The sequence below is a fragment of the Aulonocara sp. 'chitande type north' Nkhata Bay genome, linkage group LG19, assembly GCF_057382095.1.
Source record: "Aulonocara sp. 'chitande type north' Nkhata Bay isolate Kocher_YH1m ecotype deep benthic linkage group LG19, A_spYH_male_GT1.1, whole genome shotgun sequence".
Classification (NCBI taxonomy): domain Eukaryota; kingdom Metazoa; phylum Chordata; class Actinopteri; order Cichliformes; family Cichlidae; genus Aulonocara; species Aulonocara sp. 'chitande type north' Nkhata Bay.
The window spans coordinates 9,079,700-9,106,754 of record NC_141362.1 but is presented as its reverse complement, the minus strand read 5'-3'; the positions used below and the strand labels follow the sequence as shown (position 1 = coordinate 9,106,754).

The following is a 27,055-nucleotide window of genomic DNA, read 5'->3' as shown; positions in this document are numbered from 1 at the left end:
CAAAGCCACAAGATATTATTGATTTGCTAAATGTTGGTAATTTGTGGGAATTAATAATTTTCCTCATCACAACAGGAATATCTGCTATTAAAAAATATTGAAAGTTGCCTGAAACTCATCAATAAGAATGATGAGCAGCATGAGAATGTTTGACCTTCTACAACAAAAGCATGTTGAAAATAGTTCAGCGGGTGTAGGTTAGTCGGTGGTTGTGCTAGTAGATTACCCGTTAAAGCAGAAAGACACTGGAACTGTATCGCTAATATATGCTGTTTAATATTTATTAATTACAAGTAATGTTATTTTTGCAGTCTTGACATTGCATGTGACAGATTTTCATACTCTAACACAGGCCTAGTCAACACTGTCCATATAAAGTGCAGAAACATAAATGAAACATCAACTTAAGCTTTGTATGCCGTGACAGTTTTATTTAGTTTTAACAGCAAGGACTTGGCCATTGTCCAATGTGGATATCACTTTGGTTTGTCCCCTTCTCCCTCCCTCTACCTGCTGAAACAGCACCCTCTCTGGGGACCTGCTGATTGCTGTGCATATGTAACAGTGTTTGTCAAACAGTGTCCTTATAATTCATCAGTCTAATTAAAAAGCAAATCAGTGTCCCAATAATAATCGTCAAGTGTTGATGGTAAACAACAGAGCAAAGTATAGATCTCACTGCCTTGTCCCTGATTAAGTTTACTCATTTATCTCATTCCAGCACATTAGTAACTGGTGGTCCTGATTTTTGATAGATGAGATCAGGCAGTAGACTCTGTGTGGACTTTGACATAGTGAGGAGGAGGAAGAGGGCCTGGAGAGGTGGAGGTATGCTCTGGAGAGAAGAGGGAAGAAAGTGAGGAGAAGCAAGACAGAATATATATGTGTTAATGGGAGGGAGACAGGTGGAAAGGTGAAAATGCAAGAAGGAGATATAGTGAAGGTGAAGCCATCCAAAGCAATGGATGGTGCTCAAGAGTGGTGAAGAAGAGAGTGCAGGCAGGGTGGAGCGAGTGTAGACAAGTGTCAGGGGTGATTTGTCTCACAAGGATAGCGGCGAGAGTAAAAGAGAAGCTTGACAAGGTGGTAGTGAGACCTGCTGACATGTATGGTTTGGAGACACTAACGCTGACAAAAAAAAAGGAGCTTTTCATTAGAAATGACCAGAATGAAGAAGATTAGAAATGAGTACATCAGCTTAGGATGAGCAGTTTGGAGACAAAGGTGGAGAAACAAGTCTGAGATGGTTTGGTCATGATCCACTGTGGTGACCCCCAAAACGGATCATCTGAAAGAAGAAAAAAATGGTCATGATTTTTTGATCTTGCGGCCACACACTACTAATTTCGTTGTGGCAATCTTGTGATCACTCAGTAACATTTGATTTCCAGACATAGGTGGCCTGGGGACTCTAACAGAATGTTCAGAGTTTGATTCTGAAATTGTAGCATGGAATTAGATCTGTCATAATCACACAGTCTCACAATAAACACAGCAACCGATAATATTTAACTGTGTTTACACCATCAGCCATTCTGTACTGTAGCTAATCACGGTTGTTGATCGTGTCAGTGCAGCCTTTCAAATCACTGATTGGAACAAAACACACATTTTGATTTTATATTTTAAGTGTTCTAGATCAAAGTTTCCCGAAAGTAATTACAGCGCTGAGGCTACTGAAAGTAAGCCTGCTGATTTCCATTTCTTGCTAGGTAATTATTTACTGATTAACTTTCCAGTCCAGTTGAACAGATTTTTTAAAGTAGTGCTTCCTTACCTCAGATTAGTATTCACGCCATGGGGACGTAAGGAGGAGCACTGCAAGATACAATACGTTTTTCAGAATCAGAATCAGAATCAGAATACTTTATTGATCCCTGGGGGAAATTATTTTTTGTTACAGTGCTCCATTTTAAACCAACATTAAGACAAGACAGACAATACGCTAACTAAGAATAGTACAATATATACATATATATACATACATACATACATAAGTCAACATGTGTGCTCAAAAAAGTAAATCAGCCACATACTTAGTACTGTGCCCGTGCCGACTGAAGTTGCACACAAAATTGGAAAAACTGTTATTGTTGTGTTTGTGCCTCTCTGATGAATGCATGCCCGTTATTCTTTCTACTTTTAGTGGTGGTTTGGTCTCCACAGTACCTTCCCTCATCCCAGGCAAGCAGGGATACATGGGTGCATTAACATTTATTAGACCAAATGCTTGTCAAACATGCTAGTTGCGAAACGTGAGCCCTGCAGCCAAACGGTCTTTTATGGCACAGCGTTGGTGGCTGTTTGCGTTGCTCTCCACCTTTCCAGACAAATTATGGGAATTGAACCTACTAGGAGGCAAAAATGCTCCAATAACCATTTTGTGGCCCACTGATACTGTTTTTTCTTTTCTTTTTCTTTTGCAGAGTCTGATTTTTTTATTCTAAAAACTGTGCCTGACAGCACATATAAACAAAAAATCAACTTACCTTCAATGCAACAATTTTATTTTCTTGGTTTCCTTGAAATTTCTCCCAAACTGCAGTAAGTTACTGGATCTTCACTCACTTAAACAACTGAAAATAAAGTGCTCCTTCACTTGAAAGAGGTATAAAGAACTAAATGAAAATGAGTTACTGTACAGCCATCTTTACCTGACATGTCTGACCTTAACAAACAAAAGCAAGTGCAACAGATTTTTCTTTAACTGTTCTGACCTGTGATCCTTACTGCTCATACCGAGGCTCATACTGGCACTGCTGGCTTGCGGCTGGTTCTTAGCTCCAGATGGTGCTAGCTTTGGCACACTTTGTCTTTGTTAGTTTCTTTAAATTTTCCACATTCGGCTAGGTGAGGGTGATTTTTTGCATACATGAAATGGACCATCTCAACATATGGGAAGCTGACTGGATGGTCTGGGCCGAGGATACTGAACATCATCCTGGTCCCTGGCTGGTCGATCGTTGCAGCTCTAATTGGAGGCTCTGGGGCTGTGCTTGCCCGCTGTCCATCGATGCTTAGATTGAATGCTGTGTGGCTGAAAATGTAGCATGAATAGGAAAGTAAGAAGTGTGAAAAACAACAAAAAGCAATTCAACAATCAATCTCAAATTTCAGATCTGCTAAAAAGATGTTTTATGTATATGGTCTTTTACATGATGGGGCTAAGCTAAGACCAGCACAGACTGTTGGTTATTCCACATGTAGATGGGGCCTGCAAAGCTCTGTGCAGCACCTCTGCACAGCAGCCAGTTTCTTAAACAGTTAACGAAAAGTTTTGTTTAAATGAAAAAACAACAAAAAAGTAAAGAGATGAAATACATTTGAAAAGTTTGTGGGAAAAAGCTGCAGTGCGTCGACATTTTATTTTTTTATCTCCGTTACTAAAAACCCACGTTGCCGTTTAATTCACAGTTATGTAATGTTGTTAATTATCACACCTGTAATGAAGAGTAAATATAAAGAGTTTAGCTGTGGGAAACATAATCACAGCTTTTAGAAAGTTTCACAGGACAAATATTCAAGTGTAGAGGGACAGTGGAAGAGATTCCACAGAAGATAAGCTGAACATTTCACTCCACGCAAATAGCTTCCTAATTATCAACCCACGCACAGTCTTGGCCAAATTAACCCACGCTCAGTCTCACACGCAGACACACTGAACGTCCTCCAGTGTATACAAACCAAACTCCTACTGTTGCTGTCAGCAGTTTTTCAAACTAATCACTTTGCTTTGGGTGGGAATGAATAATTTGCTCCCTTCATGTTTAGTAACCTTGCATTGTAACTGCTAATATCGCAGTCATTTCCCCGCGTGCATTTATTCGGACAAATCTGAAGCCCGCCCCTGAAACATGTATAATTCATACCCACCCTCCTCTCTCTCCAGGTCTCTGTAGCTGGTGCGGCGTTGCATAGTTTCCTGATTTCCCTTACTTGTAGATACTTCGCTGTGCCTTCAAGTTCCACTGACAGAGAGAAGCGAGAGAATATTGTCGGAGAAATTACAGAAGCAAACACAGCAGAGAGAGGAGGATGTGAATGTGAATAAGCCATGTGACAGCCAGAGAAGGGATTTATTTTTCTGTGAGGATGGAGCTGTCGTTGGGCATCTAACATAGAGGAGATACGTAGTCTCTGTAGAGAGTCTCACCCTAACTGACTTTCTCTTTAGATTCCCGGCACATCGGCTCAGTTCTAAGCCTCAAATTTACTCAGCTGGCCCTTCAAAATCTATTTATACACTTGCGATTGTTTTTCATGCAGAGCACCTGTTGCTCCGCATCCCTAAAGTGGAGATTTAGAGATGGCTTTCCCAAATCTGCACGCTCAATCTTCCCATTTGCAGATACGATTTTTGACGCTCACTCTGTCTTGTGTGATTTATTGGTTTCATTTGTCTAGTTGCTGTGATAATGCTTTGGAGTCACATGGGGGGAAGTGCTTTAGGGACTCTCATTATGACTCAGTGATAGTGACACACTTGGATACTTGGTAGGTGTGTTTCATCGATGGTTGACGGTTATCGCCAGCTGTCTTGATGATTTTCTCACTGCTCTCTGCTATCTCTGACAGAAAAAGTATGATTTTAAGAGTATGTGGATGCAGTTAGAGGCAGTTGGAGGTACTGGAGATAAACATTCCCTGAAATAGAATGAATCAAACTCTTGGTAGAGACCAAAATGACTTCTAGTATTAAAACCCTGTCATTTCCATTTGCTTTTGTCGAGGGATGATTATACCACATAGAAAATTACCCTGCCCTTGTGAGCTAAAAGGATATGGCATTTACTTCCACTGTATTCTGTAAGTTTGTAATGAAAAGGCTGCAGGATGGTCCAAGCAGATTGTAAGAAAGCCTAAAAGGCTGCAATTAATCAGAAGGAAAAGGGTTTTTTTCCCTTAGTTTGAGGGGGTGGCGTTGAGTTGGCAAGGCAGAGAGAATGAGAGGTGGTAATGAAACAAGCTAGCAAGACTCCAAGGCCCTTCATCAAATGCTCACAGTACTTAAAGCCTGTAAGTGTGTCTGTCAGTGCTTATTTAAGTATAAGGAACTTTAAGTGTCTTATTGCAGCTGGTGCAAACCATTATTCGATCCCATACAATAAAGGCTCTTATCACTCCACAATTTTATTGAGAGAGGTGACAGCCGTTTCAAACATTCTCACATATTCTCATTTCACACAGACAGGGCCAGCAAGAATATATCTGATTATCATGAGGCCTCAGCTTCCATTCCCATGATCCCACACATTAATCACACATGCTGTGCCAGTGCCTGTCTGAGAGACTGAGCATACATATTTATTTTTGTCACTTTTCCAGTGTGAACACAGCACAGACTATAAACACTAAAGAGAATATGGTTGTCGCATGGAAAAGGAGCAGGCTACCTTTCTTCTACCTGACAAAAATGGAAATTGGACAATTTAACATGTTTTTTTTTTCTTTGTTTGTTTTTTTGGTCAGTGGGAAAACTGCTTTCAAGGTGGTGCACTGATCCAACCTGATCCAAAAGTTATCTGCCAACACTGAGTACTGATCCAATAGACTTTCATCCCAACTATGAGGAAGAAACTGGGACTCAAACACCAAACTAAAAAAAAGATTTTAAAAAACTAAAAGTGTTTTAAGTTTTAGAGCTGATATCTCCAAACTGCTGTCGTTTCGCTGTGACACATCTTCCTCCATACTGAACCGAACTGAACTAAATGAATCGTCCCTACATCGAGCTGTTGTGCAACCAATATCCAGTCCAGCGTCTTAAGCCAGGATCTGACTAATAGAGATGTTAAGAGATGGGAATCACCACAATATGATAATATCGCAATACTTCACGCACGATATGATATTATTGTGATTTTAAACATTTTGTGATATGATGAACATTGCCATAACACATGTTGTGATTTATTGCCTTTTTAAAATGTTTTTCAAACTTTTTTCAGTATCTGTTTAAGACAAACTTATCTCATTTCAGTTATATTTTTATTTATTTAACTGCAAAATTAGATTGTCAAGCATCTGCTGTCACCAAAACTGTTTTCTATAAAACAGTCTGCTATCAGTCTGCAGCTGAATGAGGTCAAGTTGACAATTACACGCAATCTGTTTCTGATAATACAGCAATTACCTGTGAAAACTGTAACTTTGTTAGTGAAAATCACATATCTATTGTTGTCTACATACACTGTAAAAAAAAACGTGCTGTTTTTACAGGAAAACCCTGGCAGCTGGGGTTACCAGGGGCTTCCTGTAAAAACGCTTTACAGATGCAACTTGTAAATTGATTTACAGTGAATGAATCTCAGATTAAAACTGTTAAATCTACAGGAAAAAGAAGTTAATTTCACACATAGATGTAAAAGATACAGGAAATAGTGTATTTATATATCACAAGTAATAAATGCTTTTTGTGGATCCATAAACTGTAAAATTAACAGGGAAATATCGTACAAAGAACTAATTTAAAATGGTAGAACTACAGTGAAACTGTGCATATTAAATGGAGCTGCTCTGTAAATTATACATAAAATCTATGCTGAATATTATATGTTTTAATGTAAAATTTTAACCATAACCCAGCAAATTTCTTACTGCTACGCCTACACCCAAACATGCAAAAATACATCTTGAGAAAACACAAGAGAGGAAAATATCACTTTTGGGAAATTTATTTTGCAGCCACATTAGCAAAATGACAGCAAATGGATCCATTTTTCCAACTAACACAATATGCAAGGCACACAGCAACTACACAATTCAATCAAAATATAGGCTATAAAAGCTGTGGAACATTCCTGCAAAGCAAGAACCATGTTCATGAAACAAGCATTTGTTAGACCCTCCACCAGAAAAAGTTAAATAACCTGTTAAGACTTTAAAACAAAAAACACATATTGTGCCAAAAATGATCATAATCACCGTGCAACGCAACACGCACCCTGCTGTCACCACAACCATGGCCCTGGTCAGAAAACATCAGCAAAACCACGTGGTGAAACAAACCTACACATGTGGTCTAGAAACACTGCAGTAGCAGCATGTTGTTTTTTTCTTTTCTTATGTAAATAAAGAACATTCCTACAAAGAAAGAACATCTTCATGAATTGGCTTCATGCATTCGACCAGTAAAAGGTTCCAGTACACATTGTGGAACAAAATTAACAAAGTAAAACTAACAGTCCACAGAGAGTCAAGATTTAGGCTTAGCGCCAGTCGTGGTCGGCGAGATCCTGAATCAGGGTGAGGACTCGAGGGTTCACACTGAGACGACGCTTTGAGTTTTTGTTCTCTACTTTGGTTCCTTTTTCTGGGTTTATGGAGAAGAAACACCTGTAGAATAACAATCATATAAAAGTTTATTAAGCATTTTTATAATTGATCAGTTAAAATACACGTACAAAGTAAGTAAAAATTAAGTATATACATATATATACACAGTCATGGCCATGACCACGTTCAAGACAAAGTATAACCAAAATGCTGTGGGGAAGTGAACAATGCATGGTCAAAAGTATTGGCACCCTTCACGAGTGTCTTCTGCAGTGATATGTCACACTTTAGCATTGTTAAAATCCAAAGCAAAGGTTATAGGTAGTCAGACGTCAGTTGACGCTTGGTCTAGCCCTGAGTCTCGGCCAGGCTTGGACCCGGATTCAGACTGTTAATGTATTTAAAAAAAACAAACAAACAAAAAACAACAACAACAAAAAACAGAAAAAAAAACAACTGAAACCGGCTCCAAAGCCGACCGAGACTCAGAGCCAGACCTGGACTCGAACCACATCAAAGCCAGACTCCAGATCCCAGAGTCTCAGTTATGAGAAATAACAAAGCCATATTTGTTCACCTCTGAAGAAACTCTAAAGTGGAAGCCAGCTCAGATGGATAATGGATGTTGAAATTGTAGTAGCTCCCGAACATGAGGCACAGTGCAGAAATGAAGGAGGATATGTTTGTGCTGACGAGGTTCCGATCAACACTCAGCATGTATCTTCTTGAGGAATAGCAGGACTGTCCTGTGAACAAATTATTTAACAGGTTATTTCAATAAACACGGCAGTCACATGACATTCTATAAAAAGTGCACTTAAAAAAAAAAAAAGAGAGAGCTATGAAACAGACTTACCACACACGATAATAGTGGGTGTCAGAGGCACTTGCTCCAGTTGTACCTCATCTGCCAGACATGTATCTTCAACACAGAGAAGCATGGACTCCTCCTTCTCTTCAAAGTAGCTGAGCAGAAGCAGGACCATCTCTTTCACATCATCTGAGCAGCCACTCTGCGGTCCCCGCATCCTCTGAAGCCTTGCATAAGTCTGAAGGAACACCTTGCTTTTGCTGACAGCAACTGTGGTCAAGTAGTCCAGTAGCCTTTTCCCCTTCAAATCCAAATTACGTGTGAATGTCTCTTTGAGGTCAATCCCAGTAAGTTCCTTGAAGTGGACAGACATGCCAAGTTCATCAAACCAAAACGGCCACTCCTCCCTAAGGCATTTGATACTTTTCCCCTGATTGACATGCAGACGTTGTGTGTAGTAAGTGGACTTCATTAGACTTTTTACCTCTTCTGGATTGGTGTCAGCTTGCTGGAACATCACCTTGAGTTTTTCCATCTTTTGCTGTTGGCTCTCTGGAGTTTCTTCAAGAGGCAGAAATTCTACATTCCATTTAATGCACCCGTATGTATCCTGCATGGCTGCTCTTTCTTCTAAAGGGATCTCGTCTGTGTGGTCTGAGTCAGTCTGATGTTTTCTTTTTCTTATTTTGGGTGTTGAAGTGCGCCTTACATTTTCAATTCTGTTCTGCAACTGTTTGACAAGTGAAAGGTAGCCTGCGCCAACAATCTCACCCTCTATTAAATCTTGCAGAGAATTGGGATATTTTGCCACCATTTTTCTTGCAACGTCAATTGAATGTTTTCTACCTACATGAGGGCATTTTTCCATCATCTCAGTCACAACAATCCGGACCATTTGCCTCCTCAGTTTTGGGCGAGGCCTTTTCCCCCTCTCAAGAAAATGCATCACTTCTGCAGGAAGTTTACTCCATGGAATTTCAAAGTTGTCATCCCATTGTGTGTCACATCCTGGGCTGCTGGAAGAGGTCGACGATAGACTTTGGGGTGAAAGTGAGAGCAATGACAGCGACTGGGTTGATGAGGCTTCCACAGATGATAGCGAGCTGTTCTCTGGAGTTTGGTCTTTAAATTACAAAACAAATACAATTATGATTCACACTGTATGTCTGTTCATGACCATCTCTGCTTTTGAGTTTGAATAGTTGTTTGTTGTTTTTACTTACATTTCTGTTTCCAAGCAGAAAGAAGCTTTCTTGCTTGTACAGGTCTTAATGCTGTCATCAAATCTGCCTCCGTTACGAAGCGTAGATCATCACTTGTCTCAACTCCAATGGACTGCAAGTGCTCCTCCAGGATGTTTTTGTTCACAGCTTGAAGTTCTGGTAGGACTTCCGTGATGGCGACATCTAGGAAGGTTCGCTCTGAGTCACTCATACTTGCACTGAAGAAGAAATGCCACATCCAAACAAAATAGAAAATCACATACAGTTCATACACTTGATGGAGCAGGGTGTGGATTACGTGACACTTATATTAATGTTAAACTATTTACAGTGAGAAGTGAGCTATTAGTTGGACATTATTTTGCCACAATACTATGCTTTAGTGGAATGACTCTGTATTCTTGAAGAATGTATGATACCAAAGGATAGAAATCAGGCAGGTCATTAATGTTGATACACTGTAACCCAAGACTGTCCTTTGTCACAGAATACAGATGGTATTCTGAGAGGAAGATGCCTTTGTGGATATCCATTAGAACATACACAGATGTGTCATTTTGAATCAAGATGAGTAGAAGTTCACCAAACTCCATACACTCGTCATTTCTGTACACAAGAAACTGTCCCTTTTTATATGCAGTGCCCTTGTACTGAATGTCTGTGGTAACTGTGGTATTGCTTTCTGAAAAAGCTAACTCCCTGACCGCATGCTGAATAGTGTCACTGTAGAGGTTGGGATAAAACGCACAGCTCTCCTTGACTTGCAGCAGTTCACGGCATTCTTGCCCTGCTAAAAGATAAGCCTGATACATCTGATGACGTGTTGACAAAGTTTGACAAATATTTTTGAAGCTTTTCAAGTGTCTGGCACATCTTTTGAAGTAACTGTGTTTACATTCAAACCTAAGCGTCCATAACCTCATCAATGGACCAAATTTCAACAACAGTGCTGAATAATGGCGCAAATAGTGGTGCTTGGGTTTTAGTTTAATTCCAGGAAACAACATCTCTCTCATCTCCAAATATTCTTGGATCAAAATGTCAGCGAATGCTATCTGGGACAAGGAAATGCTCTGAGCACAAATAAGATCCACAATGTCTTTCAACTGGAGAGCTAACTGCCATACTTCATCCTCATGGTTTTGTACTTTGTCACCAATCAAAACTGGCAGCAATCTCAAAAGGTTCCAGTTTTGAACGGCTTGCCCTGATAATTTGGATCCGTCAGGTTTGACAGTACATGGCTTTGTAAGTGCTTCGGATCCTTTATATTTAAACTGTTTAATGCGTCTGTTTAAAAGGGAGTATGTGAACCATTTTTTATTTTTTATAATGTTCTTCAGGTACAGTGCTAGATCATATGACACAACTCCTTCAAAGAGGTCATGACCTAGACAAGGTGGGAGACCAGGCTGGGATACGTGAAAAGACTGAAGGGTATTGAAGATGGAGTTTACCTTTATTCCTCTGACGTCTTGGATAGTTTCAGACTGGAGATCAGCAACAATTGGTGTCAAACTCAACTAATCAGAGATGTTTTAAAAAAAAACCTCTTTCACCCAGCAGCAACAAATTTGAACTTTGCTGAAACTTGACCTGAAATTTGATCTTAAACGTAATCATCAATCCACAACTAAGCAAGAAAAAGAAATACATGCGAGACACAAACAAGTATCCAAAGAAAATCAATCTTTATTAATCTTTTCCTACTACAGCTCACATTTAACTCAGGCTGTGTTAAAGAAGTAGCTCTTCCACTTGTCATCTTACGTTTCCCTGTGAACCCCCGGCAAATGAGAGCAGGCTGCTTCATCCAGAGCAGCAGGCGAATCGTGATGATATCCTGCACCGGGATCTGAGGAGCTAATTGGTTTCTAATCAGGGCTTCAGTTTCTGTGGTGGCGTTCTGCTCAGTCTGTCGAGATAGAAATAGAGGAAAAGTGTGAAATCGAGATTCAGGAATCAGGTTCAGTGCCAGGCTGTCAACTGACTAGACCATGGAGAGGTGGAAGAGGATGGGGATGTGTAGCAATGGGCCAAATCGCTGCAGGCTATCTAACAAGGCAGTCTCAGATGTGTGCCAAATAGCATTTATGAGGGCTAATGAAAGAGCTTGCAACTCAACACTCTTACAAGGTTTCCACTCTGTTGTCTGTAGCAGGCCACCCAGCTGATTTACACTCATCACATGTGCACATGGAAAAAAAAGAGTGATGGGGGGAAATTAAATCAGAAAAATGTTCAATATTTGTTAAAGAGGGAAAAAACTCAAAATAGGACAATCTGTATTTTTCTGCAATCTTTTTCTACAGCTTGCAAAAACACTGCAATATGCAGGGATGACCCTGTGAATAGTCAAGAAAATCATATTAGGGATATGGAACAATTTAAGTATACTAGTAAGTGAAGAAGGAGTTGGTATTTCAGGCGAAGCATAGTTTCATGTAGAATTTATTTCTATAGGTTCGTCATCTCTCTAAATTAGCACTGTAGTTTGACCTGAAGTTGGGGTGTTTGAGTGATTAGTACAAATGAGTGCAATAAATACTAAAATAGTATTTGATAAAGTTTGCGTGCATTAGATAATGAGGAGAAGCTACAGTATTTGCAGCACAAAAGGTTTTTCAAGCTGACCTGTAAACATTCACTTAGAAAATGTACAATTCTGTTGCCTACACATTTGTGGATGTGACTGTTGCAGGAAATGAACCGTGTCTCATTTTTAATCCTTTCCTTTAGAGACTTGAACGTAAACTACTTGCATGTGTGTGTAATGAATGTAAACCTGATAGTGCTGTCTGAAACTAGACATGGCAGGTTGTGCATAGACAGATTTAACAACAGCGTTTACAAGTTTATAAGCAGGGGTGCACATAAGTGGTCCGTAGGTGCGCATGCGCTGTCAAAATAAAAGACGCGCACCAGATAAGAAGTTGCAATGCGCGTTTGCGTACATAAGATTTTCTGGAGGAGGACAGACATTTGTTTTGAACTCTTAGAAATTTCAAAGAAGAAAGCTCCTTTAAGCAATTACTTTGGTGTTCCTCCACCTCCAAAGAAATGTCAGAAGGAGCCCAAACCGCAAAAGAAGAGCGTATTCTCGGAAAAGTGGTTGCAGGAGGTGAGCTGGCATTTGTTTGAAGCCAGCTCACAACGGGCATAATCCTGTATGCAATTTTTTAAGTGATTCATATACTTGGATGCGTATTTAGCTGCATCATCTGTAATGACACAAATAAACCTAATGGTCAATAACGGCAATTAACGTCACTGGAAATAAGTCATTGCACATTTGTCATTTTTGGTACTTAATTGGCACTTTGGAGATGGTGGAGTTTGCTTAGATTACATTGTGTCAGCAAGCAAATAAGTGACTTAGAAAGGAGCAAATTAGATCAGGGTTAGGGTTTTGACAATAGTCATAAAGGTACTTTGCTTAGAGTCTGCAAGCAAAGTTAGTGCTGCTAGCATTACAGTGTTGATTTTGAACCATGGAAGATCTGTATTTCCAGTAAGGATGCATATATCTACCATTAGTGTGCTTCTGCAGCTGTTTATCATGCTTGAGTATATATCTGAATGATGGCTGACAAAGGATTGCCTGAGCATGCTGATAAAAACCTATCCTTTTTTATATAATATAAACTGGAGAGTCAAAATGAATATCAGATTCCTTGAAATAATATTTATTTTAATTTGATTCAGTGTAATTTCTTTAGCTAGTTGTTTTAACACATATTTCAACAGCTCGATTTGGTCTTGCTTTCCCTTATATTGTCCTTGTGCCTAACTGTGTGCCTAATTCCTGCTTAATGTGCTTTTTAGCACACATGTATCTAAACTATATTCCATATTGGTGTTAAAATGCTAAAACGTTTAGCTAGCTGGTTGCCCATTGGCTGGTTATGGTGGTCTGGCATCAGTAAGGCTAATGGGCTTTTCATTAACCACAATCAGTTGCTCTCTGTCCCTTGGACACTCTCTCCTTTGCAGGGTAAATGTAAATCTGCATGACTGGGATTGGAAAGCATAAAGGTAAAGGTCATCTAAGTGGAGATATTTGGTAATGAATTGTGTTTGTAAATACAATAAAATAATCTCTCCTATCAAGAGAAACAAATACTGGTAACGCCTGTAAAACTCTGTTGGTTCTTCAACATAAGTGACCCCTTTCACAGGGCACAAATAGCTTCACAAACTTTGATAGCTGGGTGGTAAGATGGCAAGGCTAGCAATAAATAATGGAGTTAGGCAGAATGCATAAACAGGGCCACAACGTGTCAGCAATAAAGGAGTTGTGTTTATGGCAGTTTTATCACGTTAAACTGTTCTTTTTAAAATATTAATACATTTATGTCCTGCAGGCCTTGAGATGGATTCCATGTGAAAATCATATGCAGCTTTTTGCCAGGCTCCATATAAGCTGAGAATAAGACGGGGCAACCCCGTCTTATCTCCGCTCAGTGGATCATCTCCCTTTGACTAAGCTGATAAATCCTGCCTTCAAGGTCTTTTTGTCCTAGCACATCTAAATACTTTTTTTTTTTAGATTTATTTCAGAAGGGATTTTAGAGTATCTTGATTGACACTCTGCACACAATATAATAAGGAATTAGTAGCTTTCCTTCTTTTTCATGTGGTACATGTACCCATTTCACCAGCGGGATCGGAAACTTGATTTGCAGTGTCTCATAAACGGTCAAGGGAGTGGACATATTACATATCATGGGGATTGTGTCTTTCTTGAATTTGACTTTGTGATTAGCCATTCTGCTGCATTCTAGATGGTGCATAGGGATTAGATGAAACCCTGATCTTTTTGCCTTTTTGCCTTGAATATATTATATGTTGAAGATTAGTTGAACCAATATAACTAAGGTATGGAAGCTTAGTAGCACAAGAATGAATGTAAATAGGATTCTGTGGCGATGAAAGGTACAAAGTGGTCTAATTAAATCCCTCTCGATGTGAATTCAATTTCCCCAGCCCTCACGGCATCCTGTCAGTGACAAGAGAGCTGCTTCTCTTTGTCTTCCTCTGAGCAAATTGCAATTAGGTGGTGGGTGTATGTTGGCTTGCCAGTCAATCACAGTCAAAGCCCATGTTTTAAAGATGATGACAGTGGCAATATATACAGACTCTAATGCTTTTGGAGTCTCTTGTTTAGAACAATAGACAGTTAACAGAGATATTGATTTCTTTTTATATGCTTGTTGAGTAGGAGACTCGGTTCATTTAGAGACTGGCTATTTGCTGCTCTCCCTCATCGCTCTTAGGGTTCCTCCGAAATATCACTCACACAGCTGTTTTGTAGTGTCGCAGTTTCTTCAGGCAATTAACACTAGCGCCTACCGCTAAAGTGATTTTCACGACTTTCGAAACTGAAAATATTTTTTCCATGTTATCGTTATGGATGTCGGTGGTTTTACAGTCTGCCAACAAGGAGCTTTTGTTTTTAATTAATGTAATCTGACAAACTGTAAAAGCAATGAAAGCACCTAATAATGTGGGGGAGAGCAGTCAACACCTACACTCGACTTAATCTGACTGAGCCTTTGGAGCAGGAGTACGTGAAAGAAAGGGAGACCATAGTTCCACGCCACTGCTGCCTCAAACCACAGACACACACTTACAGATACACACACAGATTTTCTTCAAATCAAATTACTGATGCCCGTTACGATGGCCAGCGACGGCTCGGTCTCAACCATCATCTGCGTTTGCCTTCAGAGAGCCTCATTTATTTTGAGTAGACTTTTTTTTATGACACGCTCCCTCATGTGGAACACTGAATATAAAATATAAGACCCGTCTGCCTGGTGACTTTGGGCCATGACGAGATCAAACAACAGAGCGAAGGGAAAAGGATTGGAGAGACGGAGAGGTGAAAGGAGAAAAAAAAGAGTGAGGGAAAATATTGGAAATCTTTTCCAGATGACTGCTGGCTCGCCTTTGTCCCCTTGGTCACTACATGTCTTATCTTTAGTTCCTTTTAACTCAGCCCATCGGCCTTTCCGTGTGATCATGGATCCTTGCCCTGCATGGCTTTAGGCCTCGCTTCTGAGCTGCGTGAGGATCACTGAAGCTACTGAAGTGTGACCCAACCTTAGTGCCATTGATCTTAGGTCACTCGCCGTCACGCCAGTGACATTTCACAGATTCCAATTACTTGATAATCTGCTGCATCATTCATCCCTCAGATGAGTCAGGTATGAGATTTCTCCCCAGTGCTCAAGTAGCTACATGAAACCCAGCTTTTGGAGGATTCTTAACTCTTTGAACACCATCAAAGTACTGCTACTTTTTTTAGCCTTTTTCTGCTTTACCTAATAGTGCTGCTATCGTGAAGATGAAGGATTATGAGGAGATAGCCTCTGAGGTCAAAACCACTTGACTTACTCAGCTACTGCTTGATGATATCTAAGTAAGGTAATAGACACAGCCTTCCGAAAAGTGAAGCTTGGCCAGCAGCATAGCAGGTTGGTTATCATCAGCTCCTACAAGGCGGCAGATAAAGTAAAAGCCCCTCCTCCCCCGTCAGCTGCCATGACCTCTCGTCTGATCAGCAACCCGAACAAACCCGAGGTTACGTGTTCACAGAACAGAACAAGATGCTGTCCAATCTTGATAACCACTAGATTGGATGAAAGCCATTGAGTCACAGAAGAATACTCTTCTGAGGACCCCAGCTATCACAGGGTTCACGAGGTTTTAGTTCCCATCAATATCGCTTAAGGACTTACACAGTGTACCAGTACTCCAGTGTTCTGGGAGCCAGGTAGTACTACGCTCCCTAGCTGAGGGTGCTAAAAGCCCAAAATGCATGAAAAGACCAAGAGGCTGGCCTAAGACGCGGAGCCAAGATTCTGCCAGGGCCAGAGCCATGATAGATGATGAGGTGTTACGAAGGTTTTATTGAGGCTGTAGCGCAGCTTGTCGTGACAACCAGTATGAATGAGATCCTTGGCATCTCTGGGCACTGTCACCCCTCCGGTCCCATTTTTATTATTACTTATTCACGTACAGCAATAATGTTGGTGTAATTTCTGCTGCTATCAATTTGCAACCTTGGCTCGTAAACAGTGAATTATGCAACAAAAAAAAGAGGGGATGTCAGCTAATCACCACTACTATGCTGAGGATATTTACAGCCTGCCTTTGCTCCCTGGAACTGTTTTACACCAGTGAAGGGAAGAAAACATATGGAAATATGTGAACACACATCTTGACTGTAGCAGTTCTCTGCTGGTCCTCTTGATTAGTTAAATGATAAATCCACCCTCCCCGCTACTCACAGTATGATGGTATTTGCATACAGTGATTAGAGTTTTTTTTATAATCACTGGTGTATTAACCATGCGGTCTTTTTCTAATTTAGCAGGGATTGCTTACAAGAATGTGTATATTGTATGGCAGACAATATGCCATTATGCCAAGGTGTGTTTGTCAATAACACGAATGCTTAATGGAGTGTCTGTTCGCTAACCCCGTCCCAGCCTTCCACTGATGTATTATGTCAAGACAAACTTGTGAGCATGTTTGCCTTTTTACTGTTCAGCTTCTTGTCCTTTAGCTAGTTTTATTAATATAAAGTATACAGTGTTGTTTTGGAGTTTGAGTTTAATGCTTGTTGGGAAATACTGGCTAACTTTACACTGATGGAGTTAAGGCAGATATTAAAATAGCTCTAAGGACTGAAAGAAGTTTTATAAAGGTCTCTTTAATTTTCCTCACTTATCTGAAGTGTGCTCCAAAAAGGAATGGCTGTAGTTCAAAAGGCACAGTAGGGCTTCCATTAATCAAATGAGTTGCTTTTTCAGGTGGAATGCAGGTGTAAATTAGTACGGCTAATGCTGTACTACATAAAAGCTGTTCATCGGCATGGAGGTTATTCAAACATATCGCGATATGTATCGTGTATCGTGATCAGAAATCAGAGGCAGTAACGCATAACTAACGTATTTAGTGAAGTAATGGATTACTATTGCAAAAAAGCAATTAGATTACTGCTACTTTCCCATAAGCACGCTGTATTACTGCGTTACTAAACCGTCGGGATTTAGTAACGCGAGTGTCTCATGACAATGACGCAAGCACATGGACGCCCGTAGCAGCAACAGACGTGTGTATATCAAGATTATATCAAGATTAAAACTCATAAAACAATTTTTAAAAAGAGACTTTCCATTTGATTCAATTTTATATCTGTATTATGCATAAAAAATAAAATTGGGCTGAAAGGTCTATTGCTTTATTACGTATTCAGGTTGTGTATCATGTTATTAAGAAAGTAAATAAGTAACAAAGCAACTAATTACGTTCGAAAATAAGTAATATATATATATATGCTCCCTACTGAGCCTGGTGGGAGTCCTTACCTTACATACATATTATGCACCTTGAAGCAACTGCTGTTGGGATTTGGCGCTATATAAATAATGTTGAATTGAATTGAATTGAATTGAATTGCCTATGCTACGTTTGTGTTTATAATTCACTAATGCCGTGTCACTACTATATTGGACTACATTACTGCTGCTGCTGTTGGCACCTTGTGATAGTAGATTCAATATTTGAATCATGTCGTCTGTCATCAATGAAAATAGCTTTTTGGAGAAGAGAGATGGAACATGCCCCTTACTTGGTTTGCACTAATAAATGCTGCTGCCTGTGAGCCACAATCACCGATAAAACATTATTCGGAATTTTATTTTCCTTTTCATCGCATGTATCATTATTGCATACTTTTTTGGAATTGCCTTGATATAATTTTGAGGCTATATCGCCCACCCCTGTTGAAGTCCCCTCTTTATAATTTCAGTTCAGGGCATTGTGGTTAGTGTTCTGCTCACATTAACAACCCAGTTTGTTGCATGAAATGGTTTAGTGATTAAATAGTCCACATAAACTAAAAATTATGGTTTTCTGCTGGCCTGGAATCAAAGCAAGGCAGAGCCTTCCACTAGGGGAAACTAGTTTTTTAGGGAAAAGCTAATTTTGACAGGCAGCAGAAAACAGCTGCTTGACACTGTGTGTTTCAGACAGCAAATGGAAATGCTTTCATGGACTCAGTATCAGTTAAATGTTCTGCCAGTCAATGAAAGCATCCCCAGATATATTTAGATAGAATGATTTAGGCCTACTTTATTCACACATTGTTATGGTTCCTGCTTCCATCTATATTTGTGCTGCCGCAGAGACATAAGGAAGACATGCACGACTGTCCTCCTTGATCATGTCCGACATTTATGGTCAATCCTATGATCTGGCGCCATGTTCCTATGCACTCCTCGCTTTCTTTAACAGGACAGCTGAAATTTCCCTCTTTGCATATTAAATCCTCTGACCAGAGAAATGTCGCAATAATCCCCAACCGTGTTATTAGGGGCCATTGAGATCTGCTAGCATGTTCAGCTACGCTTGACTGGATGATTCCCATTTATACCTAACTTTCTTATCCTCCCTGCTGTCTGGGAAGACAAGAGCTGCCAGGTTCATCTGTTTGCCTGTCTCCTGACTTGTTAGAAGCCTCTGTCAGCCTTGTTACTGAGCCTACTGATCCATGGCCATAAACCTGTGCAAAGGTGGAGAGGTATTAGCGAACCAGGGCTTTACACAGCTGTTGGATGGGGTGGCTTTAAGCCCAGCATCTCTCTCAATTCATTACTGACACTGTTAGCAAAAGCTGAACTAGTGTCAACCTAAAATAGATAAACAAATGCGTATTTCCTCATGTCTGATTCTTCCTTTTGAGTTTTAAAACCTGTTTTGTGCGCTCTCTTGTATTGACAATGTTGGATTGTATCAGAATCATTTTGTGTAATGACCCCACAGTAATGGCCTATGCGTGCATTGCTCAATAAAAGCAATGAACTGGTACTGTTTCTCAGCCCTATAATCTCCAGCTGTCCTCTAGTACTGCTTTATTGCATCCACGTCTGCTGGCTTTAATATCCTGGTTTGTTAAATCAGTACATTTCACTGCTGGCTATGCTGATTTGTTTCCAGCGGTTGTTGTAATTACCCCTGGTGGAATCAGTTTTGTCGGTGATGTTTACCAGACAAAAACACTGGAAAAACAATTTACCCGAGGAGATGAAGATGTATTTGACCTCATGGGAAATCTTTACTAGATCAACACCATTAATTACTGACAAAAGATTCCCGTTCGATATGTGTGTAAAGCCAATACGTGTTAAGGACGGTGTGCGCATGTGACTTATTTATATTTAATGAAGCCTGAAAAGTGAAAAAAAAAACATGTTTATTTTTCAAAGGTGTGTTTTTTAATATTTATTCACGATCTTTGCTTTACTTCCTTTATTTTTTTTTCTCGCTTTGATAAACCCATCTGGACATTTCTTTGTAACAGCTCGTGTGTGATTAATTTCACTCTCCTCACTGCACACTTCATCAAATAGATGTTACCTGTAGCTGGTACAGTTTTATCTCTGTCTTTGCTCAGTGACTTTCATTAACAGCAGGTAATGTTTGCGAACAAAGACGCAGCTTCCAGTGTTTATTCCCTCATCTCCCGATGCTCTTGCGAATGGAAAGCACACCCATTGTGGCCACCTGCTCTGAAAATAGCTGGTGTAAAACCTCAAGCCATAAGTCAGCTGGCACAGTGGCAGAAACTGAATTGTTTCAAAATGCAAAGTATGTTGAACGGTGCGGGGAAAAGGCAAGTAAATGTGAAGATGCATGAAACACTACATTTTGGCTTTTTGGCTCAGAGTCCCATGAGAAATATCCCCCACTGGCCATCATTCTTCATGCACTAAGAGATATGCACAGAGACAAAAATAGAGGAGATGGGACACTGAAATAGTGAATTCAGCACCAAATGAAAGAGCTGAGAGAAGGTTTAAAAGGTGACGCAGAGGGTGAAAAGGACAAAAAGAAACAGCAAGATGAAGAAAGAGAAAGTTGAGAGAAAGTGGACAAGATTAATTAACTTATTTCCAACAACAGATCCCATTAAAGTTGCTGTCAGCACTCACTGACTTCTTCTCACTGAGGCCGAATACTTTATGAGCTGTGATTTTAGGTTCTGCCACGTGAACCTAAAAACCGGGCATTGTCTGCATGCTGTTTGCCGTTTTCTTTTATGGCTTTCCTGAGATTGCTCCAGCAGCGGTCAGGTATCTGTTGCTACACTATTACAGAGCGCAGCAGATAGCAAAATGGCAGGTAGAGCTGTAAACAGAACATCTGAGTGATTCAGTATAGCAGGCAGGTGTATAATACCAAAGAGCGATGGAGTCAGAGAGGAGGAGGTGGCGTGCGGGGTGAGAGGCCAGCTGCTGGGAGACAGCAATGAAAGATTGATCAAGGAGGCAGATGCCTTTTCAAGGTGAGATCTCAGTTCTGAGGGAGGGTGGGACCTCATCCTCACCTTCTCACCTCCTCAGTTCAGATTTTTCTCTTTTCTTTTCAGTACTCTGGGAGAAAGAAGATCTCAGAGAAGAGAATAAACCTGAGCTGGAGCAGCAGGAAGTCTCAGATTAGGAGAGTGGGCTGTTGTTTTTTTACCTGGTGGACTCTAGTAACACTCTAATACTGTACCTTCCCATAGTAGTTTTTTAATCATTTTCTCTTTAAAACTTGTTTTATTAGTTTTAATCTTTTAATTTCATGCACATTGCATTAAGCAAAAATGAAATTATATGCAAAAGTGTTTGACATGAAGAAATTTGTTTAACATTTAAATGTATTTTCTGCATACAGTGGGGCAAAAAAGTATTTAGTCAGCCACCGATTGTGCAAGTTCCCCCACTTAAAATGATGACAGAGGTCAGTAATTTGCACCAGAGGTACACTTCAACTGTGAGAGACAGAATGTGAAAAAAAAATCCATGAATCCACATGGTAGGATTTGTAAAGAATTTATTCGTAAATCAGGGTGGAAAATAAGTATTTGGTCACCTCAAACAAGGAAAATCTCTGGCTCTCACAGACCTGTAACGTCTTCTGTAAGAAGCTTTTCTGTCCCTCACTCATTACCTGTATGAATGGCACCTGTTTGAACTCATCATCTGTATAAAAGACACCTGTCCACAGCCTCAAACAGTCAGACTCCAAACTCCGCCATGGCCAAGACCAAAGAGCTTTCAAAAGACACCAGGAAAAGTATTGTAGACCTGCACCAGACTGGGAAGAGTGAATCTACAATAGGCAAGCAGCTTGGTGTGAAAAAATCAACTGTGGGAGCAATCATCAGAAAATGGAAGACATACAAGACCACTGATAATCTCCCTCGATCTGGGGCTCCACGCAAGATCTCATCCCGTGGGGTCAAAATGATCATGAGAACGGTGAGCAAAGATCCCAGAACCACACTGGGGGACCTGGTGAATGACCTGCAGAGAGCTGGGACCAAAGTAACAAAGGTCACCATCAGTAACACACTACAACGGCAGGGAATCAAATCCCGCAGTGCCAGACGTGTTCCGCTGCTGAAGCCAGTGCATGTCCAGGCCCGTCTGAAGTTTGCCAGAGAGCACATGGATGATACAGCAGAGGATTGGGAGAATGTCATGTGGTCAGATGAAACCAAAGTAGAACTTTTTGGTATAAACTCAACTCGTCGTGTTTGGAGGAAGAAGAATACTGAGTTGCATCCCAAGAACACCATACCTACTGTGAAGCATGGGGGTGGAAACATCATGCTATGGGGCTGTTTTTCTGCCAAGGGGACAGGACGACTGATCCGTGTTAAGGACAGAATGAATGGGGCCATGTATCGTGAGATTTTGAGCCAAAACCTCCTTCCATCAGTGAGAACTTTGAAGATGAAACGAGGCTGGGTCTTCCAACATGACAATGATCCAAAACACACCGCCCGGCCAACAAAGGAGTGGCTCCGTAAGAAGCATTTGAAAGTCCTGGAGTGGCCTAGCCAGTCTCCAGACCTCAACCCCATAGAAAATCTGTGGCGGGAGTTGAAAGTCCGTGTTGCTCGGCGACAGCCCCAAAACATCACTGCTCTCGAGAAGATCTGCATGGAGGAATGGGCCAAAATACCAGCTACTGTGTGTGCAAACCTGGTAAAGACCTATAGTAAACGTTTGACCTCTGTTAGTGCCAACAAAGGTTATGTTACAAAGTATTGAGTTGTATTTTTGTTATTGACCAAATACTTATTTTCCACCCTGATTTACGAATAAATTCTTTACAAATCCTACCATGTGGATTCATGGATTTTTTTTCACATTCTGTCTCTCACAGTTGAAGTGTACCTCTGGTGCAAATTACTGACCTCTGTCATCATTTTAGGTGGGGGAACTTGCACAATCGGTGGCTGACTAAATACTTTTTTGCCCCACTGTATTCCAGCATAAAAAATACCATATAACTTTTGTGTTTACACATATGTTGCTGCCGGACGTCACGTGCTCAAACCTCATTGTCATGGGACACTCTCACAAACAAAATCATGGTTTAGTAACGCAGTAACGCAGCATGCTTATGGGAAAGTAGCAGTAATCTAATTACTTTTTTGCAATAGTAATCCATTACTTTACTAAATACGTTAGTTATGCGTTACTGCCTCTGATTTCTGATCACGATACACGATACATATCGCGATATGTTTGAATAACCTCCAAAAACAAATTTTTTTTTTAACCATATAGTGACTAAAATTTCACTGGTATAGTCACTCAAATTACCCATTCCATAAACAAAATCAGAATGAATTGAAATGTTTTTTTAACCACAGAGATGTTTCCAAAATGACACTACTGTCGCAGTAAGTCTCTTTCTGTGGTCAACACTGACCTTTAACGAAAGATCATAGCAACAAAAAAGGACATCAAGCAATAATTCATGAGACAAAATAAAGCAATTAAAATTGAAAAGGTGCTCTTTTGTAATTATAACATATAAAAATTGTAAAATAAAAAATGTGATGACCTCAAATTACAAAAACATATGCCTAGATAATGACTATTAAAAAAGCTGACCAAGAACAGTCACAGGGATCACAGCTGGTTAATTTAATGTTTTCTTTGGTGTGTGGGGAGATGTTGACATGCAGAGTTTAAGAAAATATCCCCCACACTATTAGACCACCATCAGCACCCTAAACTGTTTATACGAGGCAGGACAGAACTTCTTCGGTTTTTCCAATTTTGGTTAGTTCAGGTAATTGTGCCATCACGTTCCTATTCTCAGCTGGCAGGAGTGACATCTGGTGTGGTCTTCTGCTGCTGTAGCCCATTTGTTTTTACATTTGAAGTTTTGTGCGTTCAGAGATCGTCTTCTGCACACTGTGGTTTGTAACAAGTTGTTATTTGAGTTACCTTTGCCTTCCTTTCAGCTTGAAGCAGCAGCCTGGTTCTGCTCTGACCTCTGGCATCAAACAACCACTCAGAACAGCTGCTCTCTTTTTTTCAGTCCATTGTGTGTACACCCTGGAGATAGTACTGTGGGAAAATCCCAGTAGGTGAGCAAATTCCAAAATACTCAGACCATCCTGTCTGGCACCACTGAGGCTTTTTAAACATTTGTAGAACTCTATTATATCTGTCAGCATCATCAAGCACAATGACAATAGAGCCTCTGGGTGTGAATCTTCACCTTCCTTCATATTTACTGCAGCACCATTTGATCTTTTACAGCTTCCTTCAGTCCCCTGCACTGCTTCTCATTTAAAACCATGTGGGGGTTTGATCTCACTATGACAAAGCTTTTCTGACACTTAAAAGGGCATCTCGCCACTGTTCAGCTCTCACATGCATTCCTAATAGTGAGAATGATAGTTAGCAGTAAGTGCTAATTTCACATAATTGATTTTTCCACTCGGTTCCATTTAACACAATGTAAAAACCGTAATTGGACTCTATGTCAGTCTGCACATTGTTTTTCACTTCCTACTATGTCCCCTTTAGAGCTTCGGAGGGAACATATATAATGGATCACGACAAAGAAGCTGGATGCAAGAACCAGGTGCATCTGTGGTTATCAGTTTGCAGGTTCAACTCAGGCAAGTGTGGTTGGAGAGAGCAAATTAAGAATTTTATATATTCCCTGTCGTGCTTCCAAGGTGCCTTTAATCAAACCTCTTAGACTAAAAATATTCTTTAGGCCTTTTTAAATGTTAAGTGTTAAAAACTCGTCTCTGATTGCCAGGAGATTCCAGGAGTTGGTTCCTAACAAACTGTTATAATTCACCCGCCCCACAACCACCACATAACTTTAGTGATTTATTACTTCTTCTACAATTCCAACTTCTAAAGAACGAGTCTGGACTTGTTGCTTGCTTTTTTCTGATAATGATAGCACTGTTATTAATATCTGTCAGCGCCAGGGCTAGTTTGTTTCCAGTAAACTACAGCCTTACAACAACTATCCTCTGGCCATTTTGGGCATTCTTGGTTACTGAGACTACTGGCCATACAGAAAAGGCCGTGTACTGTTAGAATAACATTGAAAACAGAAAATGATTAGGGTCATAATTAACTTTTCAGCGGTGTACTTCACTAACTAGTTAGAAACTTACCAGAAGGCACCACATGACTCCACACCACCGCTGCACATGTCTCTTGCTCTACATGTGCTTCTAGACAAGGTTGAGAGTTTTGTAAACAACGGACTTGGAGATGCTCTCCTTCACAAATGTGAGGTTGTGATGACACCACTTATAACATGCCCAAGATAGGTTTTTCGCTGCATTAAAGTTTGTGAAAATAAATAAAAACATTTTCATGATGACAGATACTTATATACTGTATATGTACAATAGAACAAAATATCAATACAGCCATAGGGTTGGACAATATTGTGATGAGGTAGACCAGGTCATCTACTAATTGGACGGATGGTGGTTCAATCCTTGGCTGCTCCAGTCTGCATGTCAAAGTATCCTTGGGCAAGATACTGATCTCATGAAGTTGCTCCTGATGCGCTCATTGAGTGTTTGATAAAAAGCAATAGGTGAATAAAATGCTTTGAGTGCTCCAAGGAAAGGGAGTGGGAGAAAGCAATATAATAACCAGTCCATTTACCATAGTTGTGGTCTATGTGCTGTATATTAATTAGGTCTACTGAGTCTTCATCGTGTGTTTCATGAGGTTGGTGCTTTGGGGATGCAGCTATGTGTGAGTTGCTGGTAGACTCATCGACAGCCCTGCGTAACGATCTATTGAAATGCTGTAAAATGTACGCAGGCTATGCATGTTTTCCTATAGCATTACAGTTCTGAAAAATAAGTTCAGCTTTAATAAAAACAGTGTTTCTCCATGAAAAGATAATCAAGTGCGCTGGCTGCTGCTCAAGCCAGATTTGCAAAATATCTTGCTGATAATTATGACCACTGACATGATTATGCCTTTAAGTATTCACAGGCAAAGCGTTAACAAAATGTCAATAGTAACCTAATTTGCTTTTAACCTTTTAAATCTCAGGGAGGTACCTACTTGAAAATGACAGGCCTAAAAAGAATGGATTATTTCTCTACAATTACAAACTCTGTGTAAACCATCTTGGTATCAAAATAAACTAACACGTGTGAGACTTAATAATAGGTGTAAGCATTACAGCAGATGCTACAGTATCAAAGTAACTGAGGATGGAAGACAGAAAAACAAAAGTTGAAATTTCTTAGGTATTGAATAGCAAAAATTAGCCGTACTTGTCAGACAAATACACAACAGTTTACTGGAGCGTAAACAGGCAAAGAAGGCAGGAAATAGTGGTTCATGATGGGAAACTGCTCTTGAAGCACACTGGGAGATGGAGCAGTGCAGGAAATGTGGTTTTATTGCAGTGGATTTTTTTTAGGAAGCGAGACCGCAAAGGTAAGACAGAATTCATGCTAATATTTTTCAAAATTGAAGCATAATTTTGGTCTTTTTTTGCTGCTGCTTCAGTGAATTTTGGTTGGATCCGAGATCTGTGCTTTCAGCAGAGATATGGTTTGGCCACGTACATGCCATCGGAGTGAACAGGTGACTATGTACTGTGTGTTTAAATCTTTTCATGGCATCTGTTTACCTGATGCACACCCCGTGTAATCACGTCCCCCCCTTTACATTGGGATTCAAGAGGTTAATGCAAAATATAGGGTGGCAGAGCATGAAAGAAGATTGTCTTAATTAAAAGTTTTCACCCTGTGTATTTCTCAAGGATGTCTCCTCTCCGGTAACTTGGGAAATACTAGCTTCCTGATCTCTTGCTAGCGGTTATGTTTGTGATTAGCATACTTTGCATATAAATATATAAGGTTTTGGAATATTTGTTGACTTTTAATTGCTTGAAAACAATATAAATACATAATTTTTATACACTAGTATCTGAACATTATTGTGTAAAGTTTCTTGCAGCTGACAAACATGTGTCTGTGATGAGTAAGGACAGACATTCCCATCAATGGCACATTACGACACAGAGTCAGTGTGCATAGAATCTTAATAGACATGTGTATATGCATAGTACTACATACTATATAAATCATACACATTAAAATACACAATAAATCACAGAAGCACACTTTTAAATAGCTGCCAAAATGAGTAATGGTGTGACACTGCTACAGAAAAAAGGCTTTTAATTTACACCCTGCAGAAGCTTCACACGCGGTGTGTTCACCGCAGTCTAAAAGGGCATCCAGCATTGCAGACGACTCTGTGGGAGATCAAAGATGTGCTATTTGTGACATGGATGGGGAGGTAGTCTTGGATTTTTTTCATTTTCATTTGTCCCTTCTTTCTGACATAACCCCCCCCCAAAAAAAAATAAAGAT

At 40.1% G+C, this 27,055-nt stretch overlaps 2 protein-coding genes across 2 annotated transcripts in view; one reads left to right on the top strand and one right to left on the bottom strand.

Annotated features, from left to right (window-relative positions):
- The window catches only part of gfra4a (GDNF family receptor alpha 4a), a 158,876-nt gene that overhangs the window by 3,727 nt on the left and 128,094 nt on the right, over nt 1-27,055 (top strand). The window lies entirely within an intron of this gene.
- LOC147306451 (uncharacterized) lies at nt 7,209-10,810 on the bottom strand. The gene is made up of 5 exons (XM_086275845.1): nt 10,767-10,810; nt 9,310-9,527; nt 8,132-9,208; nt 7,853-8,021; nt 7,209-7,335 (listed from the first exon to the last, which is right to left on the bottom strand). The coding sequence occupies exons 2-5, from the start codon at nt 9,518-9,520 to the stop codon at nt 7,209-7,211; spliced, it is 1,584 nt and encodes a 527-aa protein (XP_086131971.1). The 5' UTR covers nt 9,521-9,527; nt 10,767-10,810.